The following is a 21077-nucleotide window of genomic DNA, read 5'->3' on the forward strand; positions in this document are numbered from 1 at the left end:
AAGCAGCTACTGTAACTGCCCTATGTCTGATGAGTAGTGATATAGTTCATCTATCCATTCACTATAAGCAGTGATACAGTTCATCTATCCATCCACTGTTAGTAGTGATACAGTTCATCTATCCATTCACTGTAAGCAGTGATACAGTTCATCTATCCATCCACTGTAAGCAGTGATACACTTCATCTATCCATCCACTGTAAGCAGTGATACACTTCATCTATCCATCCACTGTAAGCAGTGATACACTTCATCTATCCATCCACTGTAAGTAGGAAGAACTATTACATAGGTCCTGGAGGCCCCATGGAGACTTCTGACCCTGTCTCCATACAGCACCTATTTCCGTGAAAGAGATATATAATAAACCTGTACCCAATGGTGTGATAGAAAGGAGTATTGACACTATACAGAAAAGTCAAGAAGAAGCCAGGGCTACTATTGGCAGTGGACAAGAAGGCTCTTGAGAAGCAGGTTCCTGAGTAGAGTAAAGAAGACAGGACTGTTATGGCTTTTCAGAGCAAGACTTCTGAGTACAGATCTGGTCTCTGACGCCTAATTAATTTTATTACCTTAGGCAAGCCATTAACCTTCTGTGTCTGCATTTCCTCATCTGGAAAACAGAAACCCTGGTAGAAACTCACCTCAAACAATCAAGTGCTTTATCAGACTAGTACTGTCCCAGATTGACTATCCCTTAAGTGGCAGAATTGGTTCAACCTATAGAGTCATGCGTGTCTATAATGAGGTACTTGAAGGCTAGGATACAAGTCTAAACATGGAACTCATTTATATTTCCTATATAGCTTATGCATATAATCTCAAGATACTTTTATGTGACATCTTAAATACTATACGAAGCAATTTCATTATACAGAATTTTCTGCTAGCGGCATCTTGTTGACACCAAAATTTTGGCTTTTGAAGCATTTTGAGTTTGGATTTTTCGATTAAGGATGCTCAACTTCTGTTGCTATTTGGGGAAAATGTGTCTCTGGCAGAATTCATGGCTAAGCTGTTCTGATCTACATTTTCCATGCTGCTACCAAGGGAAGTTAAGAAGTCAGCTGACTAGTAGAATAAGTTCTAACTTATTCTACTGGATAAGGATGTGGGCACTGATTGCATGGGGCCTGATCATAGAGCAAGTGACGTAGTTTTTTGTTTGTTTTGCTTTGTTTTGGTGTTGTTTCATGTGGTGTTGTAGTGCTTGGTACAACTCCTCAGCCTCCTTTCTGTCTCTTGCTTCCCAGGAATCGACCAAGGTCAAATGACCTATGACGGTCAACACTGGCATGCTACCGAGACCTGTTTCTGCTGTGCTCACTGTAAGAAGTCCCTCCTGGGGCGACCGTTCCTCCCAAAGCAGGGCCAGATATTCTGCTCACGGGCCTGCAGTGCCGGGGAGGACCCCAATGGCTCTGACTCATCTGATTCGGCCTTCCAGAATGCCAGAGCCAAGGAGTCTCGCCGCAGTGCCAAAATTGGCAAGAACAAAGGCAAAACAGAGGAGGCCATGCTGAGCCAGCACAGCCAGCTGCAGGTGAGTTCTAACCGGCTCTCGGCTGATGTGGACCCCCTGTCCGTGCAAATGGATCTCCTCAGCCTATCCAGTCAGACACCCAGCCTCAACCGGGACCCTATTTGGAGGAGCCGGGATGAGCCCTTCCATTATGGGAATAAGATGGAACAGAACCAATCCCAGAGTCCTCTGCAGCTCCTCAGCCAGTGCAACATCAGAACTTCCTATGGCCCAGGAGGGCAGGCAGCAGGAGCCCAGCCTGACGTGTGGGCCAAGCACTTCAGCAACCCCAAGAGAAGCTCATCAATGGCCATGAAGGGGCATGGTGGCAGCTTTATCAAGGAATGTCGTGAGGACTATTACCCAGGGAGACTGATGTCCCAGGAGAGCTACAGCGATATGTCCAGCCAAAGCTTTAGTGAAACCCGAGGCAGCATCCCAGTTCCCAAGTACGAGGAGGAGGAAGAGGAAGAAGAAGGTGGCATATCAACGCAGCAGTGCCGGCCCCGTCGTCCACTCAGTTCCCTGAAATACACAGAGGACATGACACCCACAGAACAGACTCCTCGTGGGTCTATGGAATCACTGGCCCTGTCAAATGCAACAGGTAGGTTGGTCCTGGGCACTACAGTGGTTTTCTGTACAATGCCCTCTTCCAGATGGATGGTGAGGAAGGTTGACTTCTGTCTTTAATGTCTCTAATAGAGAAGAAGCCTGAGTTCAAAGTCTGGATGCTTATGGTACATGATGAGGTTTAGGGGTGGGCAAATGCTCTTGGTAGAAGGAGAGGAGCCAAGTCAGAAATGATGCCTTCTCTGGGTTTGCCGGGTGGGGCTCTGGAGATTGTGTGGCATTTCTTCTGGTGACATTCAGACTGCTGTGCATCCTACCATGCCCACCCATCATTGCCTTTGGACTCCTTGAGAGTGGCATTGTTTGTGTATGTGGGGGAAATATAGCAAGGTTGTAGGGGTGGCCAGGGGTAAGGCTTCAGAATGTTGGCCAGCAGCATTCTGAGTAAGAATAGCTGTAAGGTGGTGGTGTTTACCACATGCTTGGGATGCAAGTGCCCCAGCCTGGTGTTGCTTGAGGAGCCCAGTCCCAGGGGTTTTCTGAACCCCTGTATCTCAAAGATATACAAAAAAATGTAATATATAAATATTGTATATATAATATGTATATGAAATACAGAGAAATATGCAGATGAGGAGGAAAGCTGACTAAAAGGGACAGGATGGAGGCAGACCATCCGAGGATACTGTCTCCAACAGTTTTCCAGCTGGCTGTAGAGATCAGACAGTTGCCTACAATGACCATGGCTTTGCTGTACATTCTGTGTGCTTCTCTTACTGATCAGGGTATGCAAGCCAGCCAGAGGGCTGTATCAGACTCAACCAGTGCGTCATTTGTCGGGAGTGTTTCAGTCAGGCTCAGCACAGCCATGTGTTAGTCTGCACCTGGATAAGAACGATCTAGGGTGTACTCGGTGTACTAGTGTTTCTGGCTCTCTAACAGCGGAGAACCGGAGTCACGGGTGTACCTTCCTACCTGGTCCCACAGTCAGCGACATGTCTGGGGTCTACACCCCTTTGTCATTGCGGCATAGAGACATCTCCTTGTAGGCCATGGGTGAGGCATGCTCGGACTGTGAATAGAGAAGGTAAACTCTGGTAGCCCCGTCTGCTGGGCTCAGCTGCTGCTCAGCCCCTGCTGCCAATTATCATAAACAGGAATGTTTCAGCTAATGCATGCCGTTCTTACCACATGCCAACCATTGTTCTGGGCACAACGCAAATATTAGCCATTAATTAAGTTGTCACAACACTACAAGGAAAACATCATCATTCTTATTTCTGAGCTGTAAAATCAGAACCACAAAGTTTGAGCATTATTCAGTTTTTTAAAATTAATTAAATCTGCCCTTTGGCAACTTCATGTATGTGTATAGCATATTCTGATTACTCTCCTGCCCCAACCTCTCATCTCCCTCTCAGGCCTGTTCTCTTCCCCTCCTCCCAATGGGTCCCTTTTTCATGTCCATGTCGTTTTGTTTTGTTTTGTTTTGTTTTGGGACCCACTAAGTTTTAACCAGAGGTTTTCTGAGTGACTGTGACCATGAGCATGGAACTACCCATGGGAGCTTGGAGGGTACACATCCAAAGATAATGACTCCCCACCCTCCCAGAGCCCTCAGTAGCCAATAGTTCAGCAGGAAGTGATGGAGGAAGGTCATTGGTTAAATAAAAAGAAACTGCTTGGCCCTCATTGGTTAGAAGATAGGTGGGAGGAGAAAACAGAACAGAATGCTGGGAGGAAGAGGAAGTGAGCTCAGACTCCACAGCTCTCCTCTTGGGAGCAGGCACCTCAGAGAGATGCCATGCCCCACTCCCGGGCAGACACATGCGATGAAGCTCCAACCCAGGATGGACATAGGCTAGAATCTTCCCAGTAAGACCGGTGCTCATAGATTATTAGAGATGGGTTGATCGGGATATCAGAATTAGCCAGTAAGGGCTAGAGCTAATGGGCCAAGCAGTGTTTAAAAGAATACAGTGTCCGTGTAATTATTTAGGGTAAAGCTAGCTGTGCGGGCGGCTGGGGTGCTGGGGACCCAGCCCAGCTGCTCTTATTACTACAAATGGCGCCCGACGTGATGGACTAAACCCACTTAAAAAACCTGAGAAGGCTTAAAAATAAGGGAGAGAGAGTTTAACACAGATTTTTGCTGCTTGTTGGTGGCGTGCTGTAGAGAGATTTCCTGATTCAGCAACAGCAGCAGAAAAAACGCTGTGTCATTTTAAAGCGCAGCTTCTTGGGGCTGTGCTGCCAGCGTGAACTCTGGCTTTAAAGCATTTGTGGCACTCTGCTTGCTAGAGGCAAGCAAGCGCTCTCATCTAAGAGAAGCTTCCTGACTCAGCTTTAGCTGCAAAACCCTGCAGCTCATTAAGAGGTCCTGCCACAAAACACTTAAACAGTGTTGACGAAAAGCTGAACGCATGCTTTTCGGTTTTCAGCCGTAGCAGGAAAAAAGCTGCGCCGTTTAAAAATGCCAGCTTTCTGGGCTGTCCTGCCAGGGCAAACTCTGATTCTTTTACGCAGGCGGTTCATGCGGTTTACAAGGACAGGCTGCTGAAGCTCGCTTGCTGGCAGGGACCTTTAAACGCCATAGAGTTGTGGCTATAAACATGGCTACAGCCTGTATCTCCGCCATGAGGCTGGAAAGCTAAGGAATGGACTGGATATAGCTGGCAAAGCCACAGCTTTAATCCCACCCATATTGCTCAGTAATTTAAAGGCTCATGTGGTCAGAAAAAAAGAGATATACAGTGAAGAGAGATTCAAAGACAAAGAAAATTTTTAAATGATTTACAGCGTGTTAAAAATATATGCAGACTAAAAGTTAAAATTCTTAAAGTAAAAAACAAAAAAAAAAAGAAAGAGTTGTTGTGTGTGGTAGTACACACCTTTAATCCCGACACTTGAAAGGCAGAGGGAGATTGACCTCTGTGACTTCAAGGTGTGGTAGCACACGCCTTTAATCCCAGTGCCTAGAAGGCAGAGACAAACAGTTCTTTGTGAGTTCAAGGTGTCATAGTGTACACCTTTAATCCCAATGCCCAGGAGCCGGGAGCATGGCATCTCTCTGAGGCGTCTGCTCCCGAGAGGAGAGCTGTGGAGTCTGAGCTCACTTCCTCTTCCTCCCAGCATTCTGTTCTGTTTTCTCCTCCCACCTATCTTCTAACCAATGAGGGCCAAGCAGTTTCTTTTTATTTAACCAATGACCTTTCTCCATCAAGGAAGGAGTAGGGCCTGCATGACCCCTCCTGTCCAGGCTTGGCTATTGACCCCAGTGTTCCAGGGATGAACAAGGAGGTGCCCCCTTGACTCCAGAGCCACGCTTTCTGTTAACCCAGCAGCTGCTGCCATCATATGCCCCCACTTGATTAGATCTTTCAGAGCAGTTAAAAACACAGACTTTTAAAGACATGGAATCCATTTGAACCCTCTCCATGACAAACAAAAGCCTGAGTCGTAGGATGTCTATACAATGAGTTTTACCTTGTCTCTCTCCTCAGAAGCTTTTACTAACTGTGTTCCCGCTTGTCCCAGAAGACAAAGCTAGGCTGTTCTTACGCCCCTGTTTCAGATGATGGAAAAAATGAGACTTGGGTGAATAAGCACCTTCCCTGACATTGTAGAATTAAGCAATTGGTGTGGCGAGGACTTCCCGGGAACACTCATGTGCTATAATCGTAAGAGGAGAGTAGGTAAATATGCTCTTCAGCCTCTGAAGCTGGTTCAGGCAAGACCACGTGCCCTAGAACCACTAGGACATGTGGTGAGATGTGTGTTCCTCAGCCTTCTCCCCAGTGCCTCTGCAGCACAGCTCACCAGAGGCAGAGACCAGGCATCTGTGTTTGCTAGCTCCTCCTTGCTGTTCCGATGTGTATTGCTGTCTTAAAACATGTTCTGGGTTTGTCTATTTTGACCAGAACATTAGGGGATCTTATGAGGAAATTGGGGGCATCAAGTAGGAGTCTGAGGAAGGCCAAGAAAGCACACACAGTCTCCAGTTCTAAGGGAGAGATGGGGGGGTTGTTTACCCTGTAGTTCTCAGAGGATCATCAGTGGACACTCCCTCTGCCTCTGATTTCTGAAGGGAAGCATGGAGCCATGTGTGAGGAGGCTGAGAAAAAAAAAGACTCCGGAGATCAGCACTGTCCGATATGGTAACTAGCAACCATGTGTAACTATTAAAATTAGATTAATTAAGATTAAATGTAATGAATGTCACAGATCATTGGTCTATAGGTAAGATATAGTGCTATATTAGTGAGGGTTCTCTAAAGGAACAGAACTGATATAAAAACATTCATGCATACATACATATGTACTGGGAGGTTGTACAGGGAGGTATTAAACTAGCTTACAAGATGTATGTGGTTCAGGAAGTCTAACAATGGCTGTATCACAGTCAAGAGGCCGAGAAACCAGGAGTTGTTCAGTCCACAAGGCTGGATGTCTGAGTGGCCCCAGTCTAGTGCTGAAGGCCTGGGGGATTCCTGGAGAACTGCGGGTCTACAGTCTGTATTAGAATCCCAAAGAAACTGGTCCTCACACAGGCAAAGGAATGTCTCAGAGACGGGATAGAAGAACTTGCCTGCGAGGGTGAGAGCAAGCAGGCAGAAAGCAAAGCTCACATCTTCCATGTCCTTTTAATCTGGGTGTCTGCCAAAAGATGCCACCCAGGTTTAGAGTGAGCCTTCCAGCTTCATGTAACCTGTTCAAGAACTCCCTCACTGGAGTGCCGGCAGCTCGAGTTTCAGTTAATTCCAGGGGCAGTCAGGTTGACAGCCAAAAGGAGCTATCTCAAGTGCAACAGCAATGGACCGAAATGTAAATTGCCTTTCCATTAATTTAAATTGCATTAACCGCATGAAGCTAATGGCAGCCCTGCCAGACGAAAGGACAGAGTAAGTGTATGGTCTGTGTGCAGGGTTAATCCCACTGTCAGTCTCTGGGAGCTCTTGTACAAGCCTTGGAGCCTTGGTTTCATGCTTTTTCAGCCACTGGTTGAAAACAATAGTAGGTTGGGAGTTACAGTTCCGATGTTAATTTCTTTAAAATCATTATTTATTTGTTTTAGACAGGGTCTCGTGACTGATCTCAAACTCATTATATAGCTGACAAGGGCCTTCAGCTTCTGGATCTCTTGCCTCCAGTACTGGGATCACAGGAACACACCACACCCAGTTCATGAGGTGCTGGGGGTTGAATCTGAGGCTTTGGGGAGAACACTCTACCCAGTTACCTCTCATATGGACTCTGGGCTCAGATTGTCCCTTCATCTATTTTTTAACGCATGACTAGGGATTGAACCCAGAGCCTCACGCCTGGATCAGTGCTCTACCCCTGAGCTGTACCTCCACTGCCTTTTTCCTTTCATGGTTTGTTTTGAAGCTAGGTCTCACTCAGTTGCCCAGCAGGCCTCCATTAGTGGTCCTTCTTGCTCAGCCTCCTGAGCAGCTGGATTACAGGCCCTGACTACCAGGACTAGCTCCACTTCATTGCTCAGGAGTCCTATGACTTTAAACAAGTCTCAAAACAAGTTCTCAAAGACTTGATTTTCTAGAAATCGGGATTTAATGACTTAATACTTCCTTTGTAAGGATTTTACAAAAATTCAAGGGTAGGTGTAGTTAAATTCAAGAGATATGTCTGCCCCTCTGTAATGGTTTCTGGATACTGAATATTGTTAGTTTATTTTCCTCCAAGACACATGCAAGATGACTCAGCTGTCCCCTCTCCTGGTGGTCACCAATGTGTGTGTGGGGGGGGGGTTGCTGTGTGTAGAAATACCCCTGTGGCCTCATCTTTCCCCAAGCAGCAACTGAAGAAAGCAGGAAAGTGAAGAAAGTCGTTTTGTGCCCTTGGTTTACCATAGGACTATCAGACATGACAGCCAGGTAGAAAAATGAGGGCTAATATTACAAGCACAGCTTCTGGTCCTCCTTGTAGCACAGCATAAATGAGTTTTTACATCCTATCCCACATAGCCCTACACTGAAGATACAGCTTTGAAAGCTGTAGAAAGCTGGCCTTCTCTTTTCTGATCCTCAGGGATGCATTTGAAGTCCGCCAGAACATTTAGTAGTCTTTTGAGGAGACAATGATCTGAACCATTCATTCATTTCTAAGCCTTAGAATCATAGACTGAGTTACAGATATCAGTCACTAAGCCTCTAAAGCTTGGTTCGGGAAAATGGATTTATTCTTCCTTCTGAGATAGGTAACTTATGCTATTGGGTAAGTTCAGTGTTTAATCTGGCCGACAGCATGGTCCTTTGTGGACAGCATTGTTCTTTTGAACAGATCTTAATAAAAGCACAACTCAGCCATTTGCCAGCATCTGATCTGGGCTATGGCACTACCCAGATTGTTTAGAACTAGGAGTATGCAAGCCCTTCTCCATGGAAAACGCGGTCCATGCCTTCTGCTACCACTGGATGACTCAGGAAAGCACAGTTACCACTGTGTAAACACCAGTGTGAGAACGTTGTGAAGCTCCTTAACCCTGCTCTTTCCCAGATGTCATGGGGCCTTATATGATAATGGTGATCATAGAATACCACTGATCATGAGTCAACACGTGCATCGTAGTTTTGAATCCTCAGAGATAAATCACTATCACAGCCATTTCGGCGATGAGAACGCTAACGTTCATGGCAGTTGTCAATGCTGACACCATGCCTTAGATAAAAAGAAGTTCCTACTTCTTTAATCTAAGTTCTAACAAATGGCAGTGACTTGAACCCAAGTGGGGCAGACTGTAAAGTCCGTGCTCTTACCTGCCCTGATCCATGTCCTCACGAGAAGGGCCATGATCACAGCCAGGGGATTTGCACAGTGATTTTATATAAAGAAACGAGGCCTCCCTTCCCTGCTGTAGCTGGTGTGTGTGTGTCAGTCTGACTTGGAGGTGAAGCATAAGAGCAAAAGTCTGCAGTAAATCCGAGGGACAGGAGGCAGAGGGATCAGTCGTGTGTGATGTGCCGAGATTGGTCAGCCTTAGAAAGACAAGGGAGACCAGGACAAATGATCCACGGGTTGGTGCCCAGAAAAGCGAGATAATAGAAGAAGGCCAGAGCTGACCCCAGTGTGTGGCAGAGATGGGACTGGAGGCCCCTGACAGAAGCCATTACCACTGGGCAGCTCTAGGCTATAAGTCCTGGTTAAAGAACTGAGCATGGACCTCAAGGAATAGCTGCTTTCTGTAGGAGGTGGTTAGAGCAGCTAGAGCTGAGACCAGCAGGAAGGGAATTCAGGTGCAGGGAGTCAGGGAAAGGGAAAATGACTTCTTCATTAACCCTCCCGTTCATTCAGCATCTGTGACTTGAGTGCCTGCTCTGTGAAGTACAGCTGGCTGAACAAGAGCACAGGCTGTGCAGGGCCTTCGGAAGTCGAAGGCTGGCTTACCTATTCTTGCTTCAGTGTCCTCATCTTTAAACTGTAATGTCAGGGTTGCTAAGGAGAATTTAGAACAGCACCCTGGAAGGGCCCATAGGACATCAGCAGCTGCTGACATTAGTAGGGACAACTGTCTGTACGTGCTGCTAAGGATGTGCTACTGAGCTAAAATGAGCTGGGACCTTCTCTGCTTGTATCTGTAGTCTAGCGGAGTTGACAGTAGCCATGCAAAGGAGCAGTATAGAACTGCAGATGGTAAGGATGGTATCCTACAAGCTTGGTGCAGGCGGGCAACCGGGGAGGGCATCCTGAAAAAGAGAGACAATAAAGGAAGGACTGTGAAGAGTGTGAAGAGCAGCACGTGCAAAGGCCCTGTGGTTGTAGGATATGAAAAGTGTGTGCTGAGGGAAGCTCATGGCTGGATGGAAGACAGCCACAAGTCTGGTAAAGAAGGAAAGACCTCCGAGGGCTATGGGAAAGCCTTTAAAATGTCACACCAAGAAGGGAGCAAAGTGATATCATCTGATCTACACATTGATGAGATGGCCATAGCAGTTTTAGGGGCATGTATATAGCAAAGGGCCAGAATGGCCTCATAGGAAGATGGAGGGGTAGGGAGTCTAGAGTACTATTCAGGGTATAAACAGAATAAAGAAGTTCAAAATAAGAGGAAGGTCAAGAAAGCCTGTTAGGGGAAGAAATGGGCAGAGGTTTGCAGCAACACAGGGAATGAGTCCTGGGAGCCAGGGGAAGATTGACTTGTGAGACACTGGTGCTGGGTGAGAGGTTACAGCGCCAGAACCACTGGCTTGTGCCAGCATTGGCAGAAACTGCCTGTGTGGTTGGCCTGGCTCCGAGGAGAGAGCTGACAGGCTCCCCACCTTTGGTCACATCCATGGCACATTTTGTCATTTGTACCTTTGGACAGGCCTCATCTCCCTCCCTGGAGAAGGGGGAGTCGATGCAAAGCCATTGGTGGCTGGGGGTGGGGGTGAGGTAATTTTTTCAGCGCTCATGGAAAGCTGGAGAAGTTGTGAACAACAATGTCAATCTGAAGCCACCACTGGCAGGGCTCGCTCTCCTGGGAATGTCTGAAATGCTTTTTAATCCTTATAATGCAAACTAGTTCCAAAAGCACTAGGGGTGGAACAGTTCCTCTGTTCTGTATAGCTGGGCTATCTATTCTTCAACCCGGTTTCTTTATTTAAATAGTTTAGCAGAACCCCCTTAACCACTGGGTACCATTTGAGGGGCCACACCTCAGATATGATCAGGAAACGTCTGGCTCTAATCTACCAGTTAATTTCTGTGTTAATAACTTGTCTTGTTGTCGTGGCAAAAGCAACTGAAAGAAGGAAGATTCTGTCTGGGCTCACAGCCCCAGAGTAGAGTCAGCATGGTGGGGACATCAAGGCAGCAGGACGGCATGCTCGCCGAGGCCTGGCTCATGGTGGCTGACCACACTGCATCCACAGTCAGGAAGAAGAGAAAGATGAGCATCGGTATTTGGTTTGCTTTCTCCTTTTTATTCAGTCTAGCACCCAAGTCCAGGCAATGGTGTTTGGGGCTGTGCATTTGAAAGCCTAGAACCCACTTGAATACTATCCATTGACCTCCTCACCAGGGTCTGCCTGGGAAGGACTTGGGAACTGCTTCAGAACTGTCATTGCCCTGGCATACAGACTCTTGTTTGCAGTGGGCAGGGTCTGCACCATGTGTTTCCAAGTTCTTGGCCTCTTACTCAAGAGCAAAATAGAAGTCCACACAGATTATAAAGTAGCATGGTAATTAATCAAAAGCAAAGCCACAGTATGGATTATAAATAAATAATACATTGTCAAGATTGACAGTGGACACATGAGTGAGGGTACTCAAGGTGCCTGATTATTGTTTGGAGCTTCTCTTTATGACATTCAAGAGGTAGAGATTTTAGGTTACTAAGGATATAATTTGAGTGGTTCATTATTTTGAGAAAGAGGCTTAGATCATATAATTTTTGCTCACTCCTCATATCCTTTCCCGTAATGCATCTGATTTTAATTGTATGAATGCCAGTTATGCCTCCATATATATACCATCTTATATACCATATAAGATGGTAATTAGGGGGTCCCATTGCCCTTATTGTTATGCATCTGGACCTACCTGATCAGGCTGGTTGGGTCCCTAACCCATAGGTCCCCATTTGTGTTTCAGAATGTGTTTGAATAGAAACAAGATGTTATCAGGGCATTTGCTAAGGGAAAAACTTATTTCTGTTGTTTAAAGCGAATATGAGACTCTATGCAGGTGGGAACCCAGGTTGCCTACAGGTTGCTAGGTGCTTTGGAGAGGGGTGTGCTCACAAACCAAGGCAGGTTTCTAAGTTACATAAGATGCTGAGTTACATAATGTGGCTGTTACCAGCCCTATCCCTTAGTATCCAATAAAGAGGAAAGAGATTAATTTTTTTTTCAGTAGTCCATTCCCAAAGTCCAGAATTAAATCTCATTGCTCTGACTTGAATCACTTAACAGTTCTTAAATTGACCTCCATGGCCAGAATCACATGCCCAACCCAGGACTAGGCAGTGAAGTCAACCTTTCATTACTGCAGCGGGTGGGGGGTTATACTACCTACTTTTATGTTGGTGTGATATACTACCATGACCAAAGCATCTTATAGAAAAGGGTTTATCTTACCTTAGAGTTTCAGAGAGGTAGAGTCCATCATGGTGGGGAGGCATATTTATAACCTCTTTGGTGTAGTAAATATGAGCGGCAGGGCTGCGTCCCCAGCACCCTGGCCGCCCACATGGCTAGCTTTACCCGAAATAATTACACGGACACTGTATTCTTTTAAACACTGCTTGGCCCATTATATCTAGCCTCTTCTCGGCTAACTCTTGCACCTGGACTAGCCCATTTCTAATAATGTGTAGCACCGAGGTGCGCTTACCGGGAAGATTCTAGCCTACGTCCATCCTGGGTCGGAGCTTCATCGCATGTGCCCGGGAGAGGGGAGCATGGCGTCTCTCTGAGCTTACTTCCTCTTCCTCCCAGCATTCTGTTCTGTTTACTCCTCCCACCTATGTTTTAACCTATCAGGGCCAAGCAGTTTCTTTATTGCTTAACCAATGAAATCAACAGATTGATATATGACACTCCCACATCACTTTGGGATCTGGACAGTCAGTTCAGTCAAGAGTAAGTAACCGTGGCTGCTGATGAGAGAGAAAGGGTGGCTGATTTTGTTTATTTGATCACCAAAGGAATGACACTGGAAAACTGTTCAACAAAAAAATGTATCTTGGCATCCTTCATTTTCCTGTAAAAGCATGACAGCCTTAAAGACAAGCATCAGCTCTCTCAAAACTTGTACGGTGCCGACCTTCCCATGATCACCTGCTGTGTGTCCCTTGCGCTCATTCTGGTGTTAACACAGGATCTTTCAGTGGTTCCATACCAAACTTCACCCATCTGCCCTCTACTCCTTTATTTTATGGGAAGTTCCTCCCAGAGCAATGGGATTCTGATGTGATTCAAACCTAGATCCAGCTTCAAGGAGTACATTTCTCTTTCTGTGTGTGCGGAGGGATGTCTGTGTATTATTCATGTGGGTGTGTGCTAGAGACTGACATGGAGTGTCTTCTTCTATCACTCTGCCTTGTTTTTTGGTTTTTTTTTTTTTGAGTCAGAATCACTCCCTGAACCTGGAGCTCATCTGTTCAATGAAGCTGACTGGCTAATGGTCTTCAGAGATTGGCACCTGATTGGTTGACAGAGTTTTCCCATGAGCCTAGGGGATCTCCCTGTCTATGTCTCTCCGGCACTGGCCTGTGACTGCTATGCCACCATGACTGCCCTCCCCTTTTAGTATGGGTTTTGGGGCTCAAACTTGGGTCCTTATGCTTTCGAGCACTTTACCAGCTAAGAGATCTCTCCAAACCCTTTTCCCTTATTAACCAATCCCATACTAACCATCTTTCAATTCTTGTGAATCTCTCATCTCGTATACTTTTGACTTTCACTTTGATTCTAGAACTAAAGTGGACCCTGTTACCAAAGCCGTTCACTTTTTCTGTTGTGTTCATTTGAGGACATAGACAGGGAGATCCCCTAGGCTCATGGGCTACCTAACATAGCCTACTTGGTGAATCCAGACCAGTAAGAGACTATGTCTAAAAGAAAAGATGGCACCTAAAACATGAAACATGAGATTGTCCTCTCATCTCCACACACATGTTCACACGTGTGCAGGCACACCTACATACACACACCACCACCACCACATCACATCACACACCAGACGGAGGGATAAATTCCCTTTACTGGAGACACCCATATGGCCTAGGTCAGAGGCTGTGAGGGAAGGCAAGCTTGGAGCCACAATGGGTGCTGCTGGCTTCTAGTAGAGGCTGGAGAGACTTCCAGACATCTTATGGTGCCCAGAGCAGCAGCCTACACCTGCTGCTCCAAAGCATTTCCTGGCACCATAAGAAATGCCAAGGCACAGAGACTAGGCTAACTCTAAAGAATTCCAAAATCCTCATCCAACTCAGAGGATGGCGTGATGGCCAGCGGCGAGAACCCCGCCTCCTTCATCTGCTCCAGCAGGAGTAGGCCTTGACTTGAGCTTAGCAGGGTGAGGCTGACCTTGGCATCTTCCTCCTCTGCAGCTCTGCGCTCTATCCCTCAGGCCTGCAGCTCGCTGATCAAAGGTAAATTCTGCCACATGAGGGCACGGGGAGGCCTGAGGCGATACGTCTGAAGCCTTTCCTCACTCTGGCACCTGGCACCTTCGCTACTGAAGAGTTTTATTTCTTTTGTTAGGCACCAAAGTGTCTACCTCCTGCAGAAGGGAACGGGGATGGAATTTGGGAATCAACTCTAACAGAAAGACTAGAAGGCACGTGTCAGAATTAGTGAGTGAGTGTGAGGTTTGGCCACCTGGAGATGTCAGCTACCCGACCTGTGTGAGCTCTCATGTCAGGCAGCCCTGCTGTTTGGGCGGAGGACGGGTGTGGGGCAGAATTCTCTTTAGCCCAAGAGTTGAGCATTTTCTCACTGGATCTGTTTTACTATCTTTCCTGAGATAGAAGAGATTACCAGAACCCATGACCTAGTTATACCCCTACCAGCCTCACAGTCAGAGTGGCTGTCACCTCAAAGTTCTGGTTTCCTCACCACCAACAACAACATCACCGCCATCACCACCACCACCACCACTACAACCACCATCATCACCATCACCACCACCACTATCAATTAACTTCTCAGAGAAATCTTATATGGTCCAGCAAATGAATTTGTTCATCGAGTCTATGGATAAAAAAAACTGGCCTGGCTAAGGGGTGAGAATTAGGAAGACAGTGGAGACATCAGAGCCATAGACGTTTTCCTTGGAGATCATTTTCAGCTCTAGAAACGAGCCTATCATGGCCCTGGGCAATGGGTCTGCTTCAATTGCCGCGCCATCTGTTGGGAGACAAACACACCAGGTCTTGCTGACACTGCCCTCCAGCTTCCCTACAAGAACTCCAGTTTCACCATGCCTAAGCTGCTCAGCGCCTGGGATTAGCAGGACTTCTGTCCTGGGAGCATCTCTGAATCTGATGCTTTTTCTCTTCTCAGGCGCTGGGACTCCCTAAGACACAGGTGGCTTCCTCTATCTTTTCTGTCTTCTGGAGCTGTTTGTTGTAGAGGTCATTTGGTGACAAGGCATCTGTGTGGCACACTTCTGTCTGGCTATATTGAATGGAGCACATGAGGGAAAGGGACATATTTTACTTCATATTTTGTTCTTCTGAACCCCAGAACTTGTAGAAGAGAAGAATTTTTCAACCCCCATCATGGACTCAAAGAATATCAGCACCACCTGTCCCCACCACCTGTCTTCCTCAGCTAAGCTCGGGGGCCTCTCTTTGATTTGTGGATATTATTTACTCTCAATCCAGTCCCTAATATCTCATATCTCATTTGCAGAAATGGCCTAAGATGCCACCCCTTCCCTCACAGCACCCTCCCTCCCCAGATCTACTCTAAGGGGCTGGCTTTCTAGTGTGCTTAGCTGGAGAGCCTCAGCAACCCTGCTTTATCTGCTTTCCAAACCAAAATTTAGTCCAAGATGATTTTGAAAGGACAAAAATGAAGAGAGAATGAAAAGGTATCTTAGGGAATTGTGATGTTGAATTGTTTTATTTTCATTTATTCGACAAATATTTATTGAGTGCCTACCATGCTTCAGGCACCTTGCTCGTTGCCAAGTACACATTGATAAATAAGTCTGATATACTCTCTGGATGGGTCGGGGCCCCAGCAGGAAACAGCTGCTATACTCAAGAGGTAATTAAAGAAAGCCCGATGAAGAAGCAGCCTCTGGATTGCAAATCCAGTCTCGGTAGAGAATTGCAGCCACCCTGTAGCCTACCAGGAGGGAGCCAGACCAGTATGTCTCCAGTTGATCGAACTTACCTGGGAGTCAGAGATCAAAGGGAACCCCCAATGCAGCTCTCAGGGCAGAGCGCCGCAGAGCCCTGGTTTGGAACCCAGCAGGGATGTGCAGGCACAGAGAGAAAGCAGATTGTGGCAAGCGCAAAGAAAGAGATGAGCCAGATTGGAGAAGAACACGTCAAGGCTCAGCTTTGCAGAGAGAATGGTCAGGGAAGCGTTCTCAAATGGTCTTGCAAGGGAGGAGGGAGAAAAGAGGATGGTGACAGATAACATGTGCAAAGGCCCTGGACAAGAGAGCCCTTGCCTAGTTCCAGGAGCTCAAGGAGTCCAAGATGGTGAGAGACCGTTGGAAGAGATGGCTTTATCTGAAACTATAAAGCACATCTCATCGCTGGTTCAAACTTAGCTTCCTGCTGTTCCTCTGGCAGCGCTGCCCTGCTCCTGTTTGCTTTAGTCAGGTGCATTAAAGTGGAAAAAGTCAGATGACTTTCGTGGAAGGCTGAGAAAGCATATTTAGGACCATAAGGAAGCAGGGATCAAAAATAGCACTTTTGCTGGGTGAGGGAGAAGTTGCTATTTAAAGTGGAAACAAGAATTAAAAAAAAAACTATCTATGCACTCCTTCTGTGGGTATTTGTATCGATAAAGTTTACCCTTTTTTTGGACTGCTTTCTGCCCTGGTTAGATCTGGATTTCATACACAGTTTATTCCCATCCTATCCAGATACCTCCTTAACCAAACAGCTGATTAATGACCAGAGCACAAGCTTCCCTTCAGATGTGCTGTGAGCTTTGAAATCATGGCTAAACAGAAGTGTGATTCTCACAGTCCCGTCATTTATCTTCTTCTCTTGTACAAACAAGCCAGCGTCGGCTATGGACAGCCAGCTCCAAGTGCTGTGCACCCGTCTATTTGTCTTTAAGGAGAAGGATGAAAGAGTTGGCATTTTCCCTGTATATGATGACTGTTGCCATAGTTACAAGGCTTTCATCCATCTTTCAAAGTTCTGCATCTTTCTGCTTGTCTTGGTTTCTTTTCTTGTTGCTATGATTTGAAAAAAATAAAATTACCTTGACAAAAGCAACTTAAGGGACAAAGATTTTATTTTGGTTCAGTGTACAGACTGTCAGTGAGGAGGTCATAGCAGCAAGAGTTGGAAGGGGCTGATGTCATTGCATCCGCGACCAGGAGGAAAGAGTGGCGGGCGCACGGATGCGAGCATTCGGCTTGCTCCCTCCACTCTTACAGTCTCATTTTTAACAACTAAGCAGAGATTCTCACATCCCCATCCTTCCTGAGTTTCTGATTCTTTCCACTCCCACTCCCTTGTCCACAGTCTTGCTTCTGCGCATTCCCAAGGCAACCAAGACCCTACTGTCATAAACGGAGCTAACAGCTGGCAAGCCTTCTAAGTAGGACACCGTGTTAACGCCTACTGCATAATTATCCCAGCGAATTTTTGTAGTAATGCCATGCAGTATATGTACACAGGACAGTCCCACAAGAATTGTTCAGCCCCAAATGTCAATAGAGATGAGGCTCAGAACCTTGCCATAGGCTGGATGAGGTAGCGCACCCCTTTAATCCCGGCAGTCAGGAGACAGAGATAGGTGGGTCTCTGTGACTGTAAAGCCAGCCTGGCTTGCATACCGCATTCCGGACTAGCAAGGGCCGTATAATACGACTCTTCTCACAAAACCTGCCACAAAAACTGTCTTTTGTGGGGAGGTTGTCTTGTAAAAAAGTTCTTTTTCCTTTAAAAGGTAACATGGCATTATAATATTAAATAAGGCTTTTTAAAGTAGCCCTGGCTTCCCCTTTGCTCTGCAGCTCTCTCGTTTCATTTGGAGAATGGTCCACACTAGCCGTCCTTTGAGTTGTGAAGGACTGGGTTTATTAAGAAGGCATAAAACAGAAATAAAAGAAGAAAACAGCAAGCAGCAGCAAGGCGGTAGAGCTTCGGGTCAGACAGTTACTCCATCACAGAACTGAGTGGGGAAGCCCCAGGGACAGGGGTGCCAGCTGGAGCAGAAAGTCTTCTCCTCGGTGACGCTTTTGATTAGCCGTTCCCACGGTGGGCATTTGTATACCATGACAAACTGTAGCTGAGACTTCCCTTTGGGGAGGTGCTGGGAACAATTTACCTCCCAGCTGTGTTCAAGGACACAGTACTTTCAGGCTGACAGTTCACTCTCAGGGGTGTGGTATGTTCACTCTTGTCTGTTCTGCTGGTCTCCTTTCCCATCTAATAGGCTTGGGGGGGGGACACAGCCTGGACAAGGGGAGTTGGAGGACACTCTAAACATGCTTGGGTCTGAAGTGTGCCAACCCCACTTCCAGAACCAGCCTCTCAGTGAACTTAAGCAGCACACAACAGTCTGCTAGCAAGGTGTACTATACCCACCTCTGGTGGGGGACAGAGCAGTCATTCCATGCCTCACTTTGTGGATCCTGGCACTTGGCTTTGTTCTCAGCAGTAGAGGTGGACTCTGCCTTCAGAACTGTCTCTTTGCCAGCATGGATGTTCTGGGTCTGTTTTGTACCAGCAGCAACTGTGGGTGTGGATCAGGCAAGCGTGTGCTCTTGCCACTGTTAGATCTATCCTAGGTGATCTCAGACCAGGCTAGCCTGGTTCAAGTGCCACTTTTCTCTTCCTCTGCCATCTTGCTGTTAGCAAACGGTGAGCTCTTCTCCCTGTGGTAGCAAACCCATTGCTGTGAAGAGGAGAGACAAGACCTTTCATAATCCTCTAAAGCCTTGGAGGATGGTCTCCCTGCTCGGCCCTGCTAGGCCTCCATCCTAACAACCCCCACACTCTTTCCAGGTTAATCACTGCCTGTTGCAGTTCATCAGCTAAGACGGGCAGCTGAACCAAATCCGGTGGCATATCTCGTTGTCCTAGCACTCAGGAAACTGAAACGGGAGGATTATGTTTGAGGTTATCCTGGGCTATATGATGAGATCCCGTCTCGAGTTAAGAGGAGGAGGAGGAGGAGCAGCTGAAGCTGTTTGATTTGGTAAGCTAACGTCATAAGCTACAATCAAGAGAGAGAAGAAGTGAAGTTATCCTGAATTGTGATCTAGAATAGCTTACCAAGCAGAGAGTGGGAATAGAGGAAATACAGGCTGACCACTGAGGTCTCAGAAGAGCAGGAATCGCTCCATGATGGGCCCTTACGGAAGGTCATCCTTCATCCTCCTTAGCCAGGATTTGAATATGCCCTGGTCGCTCTGCTGGGTTGCTCTCAGCCTCCCTTAGACTCGGGTTGCTCTTTTGGAAAACGAGAATAGCACTGAATACTCAAGAATACTCTTGAGATTCAGATGGGGTTAGAAGTAGGAAATTGCCTGACCCACACAGATATAAACAGTGGTAGGTCTTGTCAAATGCCAAGGGAGAAAACCTCACAAGTGGGCCTGCTGGGCTACTGCAGGTGGGCACAGAAGTAGCAAGAGGGATTGGTTCTGGTCCCCCCGAGAGGGGTACTCTCTGCCAGAACGCTGGACATCCTCTGTGGACAGGTAAACTCTTACTTCCTGAGTGCAGCCCCCATAACGTAACCTCTCTCCTCTGCCCCGAGGTGTTTTCTCTAGAACGTCTGTACAATTTGACATCATAGGTTTTACTTGTGACACCCTGTAATGGGTTGAATTCGAAATGTTTCCCGATGGAATTACACATTCGAAGCCTTAGTCCCCAGCTGGTAGCACCGTTTTGGGGAGGAGGTGGAGACATCCTGGAAAACAAGCCTTGAGGCTTTGTAGCTAGCCTGCCTCCTGTCCACTCTCTGCTTCCACAGTGTGGATCCAGCCTCCGGCTCCTGCCAGCATGCCGCCCTCCTCTGCTGCCATGTCCTCCCCTCCATGATGGATTTTATCTTCCTGAAACTGGGAACCAAAATACGCCCTGCCTCCCTGAAGTTGCTTTTGTCTGTGTATTTTATCCTAGCAATGGCAAGGTCAGAGAACAGGAATTGTATCTGGTTTTTGTGTTTGTTTTTCTTCTGCTGTCCCAGTAGCTGGAGCAATGACACACAGTGGGCACTTAATGAAACTGGTCCTTGTTGACGTTCATAAGCTACTTGTTAAATTAACCGCCTCTCTTTTACAGAGACATGAATGGGCTTAGAGAGACTGAGAAATCCGCCTCTGGTCACATGACTAAAAAGAGGACCCTTGAGCAGCTACAGGAAATGCTTTGTTTCACCAGTAGCACCGACCCCGTGGCTCCCTCAAAGGTGCTGCAGAGACACTAGGTCCCTCCTTAGAGTTCAGAGCAGTGAGGCTGAGGTGTAGGTGGAGTTAGGATGACTTGAGATGCCAACAAGATCTAGGCCACCTGACCTCTCATAACTCCCCATGAATCCAGATATGCTTAGTTGTAAAAAAAAAATTCTAATAACGTCACCAAGATCTGAACCATCTCTCCAGTCCCTGCCCTTAATTCTTTTAAACCATCCCATTTTGCTGGACTTTTATATTTTTCCCCAGCTTTTTACTGCCTCAATTTGTAGTGAAATATACTTCTGACTTGTATTTGCATGCCTGCAAGAAAGTTTCCATACTATAAATTCCTAGAAGTGAGATTGCTGAACTAAGGCGTATGTATATTATAAATTTGTATTAATATAAGATAGCTAAGCCATCCTTCTAGATCCTGTATCTGTTGCTTATCCATTGAAAAAGTAGGAACTTGGAGTTGAGTGCTAGATGGAACCGATCCTTGCTTTAGGATTGGAGCTGCACTGGCAGAGTAGACTGGCATTTTCAGATTCTAAGCACTCAGCAGGGAAGAGCTCTGACCGTCCATGCTGGAGGCAGATCAACTCGAGTCTCTCCCTTTGCCAGATCTCTAAAGCCCTAGTGGGGTACCAGCCATCTGAATGGTTTCCAGGGAACTGGGCTGCCATCTACTCTGCTGAGTCCATTCTTGGTCTGTTGGTGCACAGACCATATTTAGTGACGGGAGCAGGGGAATTAAGTCATCAGTCCTCACCCGCCAGGATCTGGCAGGAGAGGTGGCATAAACAGTCCTGGAAATCCTGCCTCCGACAGCACCCCTTGGGTTTGCTGCCTGTAGAATCTTCATGCCTTGATTGGTGCCAGCAAGGCAGAGTGACCGAACAGGCAGCTTTCCCAGCTGTGAAATCCAAAG

At 46.8% G+C, this 21077-nt stretch overlaps 1 protein-coding gene across 5 annotated transcripts in view; it reads left to right on the forward strand.

The window, feature by feature from the left end:
• Positions 1-21077, forward strand: part of Prickle2 (prickle planar cell polarity protein 2) — a 339873-nt gene that overhangs the window by 298716 nt on the left and 20080 nt on the right. For all 5 annotated transcript variants that reach the window (XM_075983447.1, XM_075983450.1, XM_075983446.1 and 2 more), the window contains one exon: positions 1254-2129. In XM_075983447.1, the coding sequence (XP_075839562.1) occupies positions 1254-2129 (876 nt within the window). The remainder of the gene's footprint in view (positions 1-1253; positions 2130-21077) is intronic.

The sequence above is a fragment of the Microtus pennsylvanicus genome, chromosome 8 (genome assembly GCF_037038515.1).
Source record: "Microtus pennsylvanicus isolate mMicPen1 chromosome 8, mMicPen1.hap1, whole genome shotgun sequence".
Classification (NCBI taxonomy): domain Eukaryota; kingdom Metazoa; phylum Chordata; class Mammalia; order Rodentia; family Cricetidae; genus Microtus; species Microtus pennsylvanicus.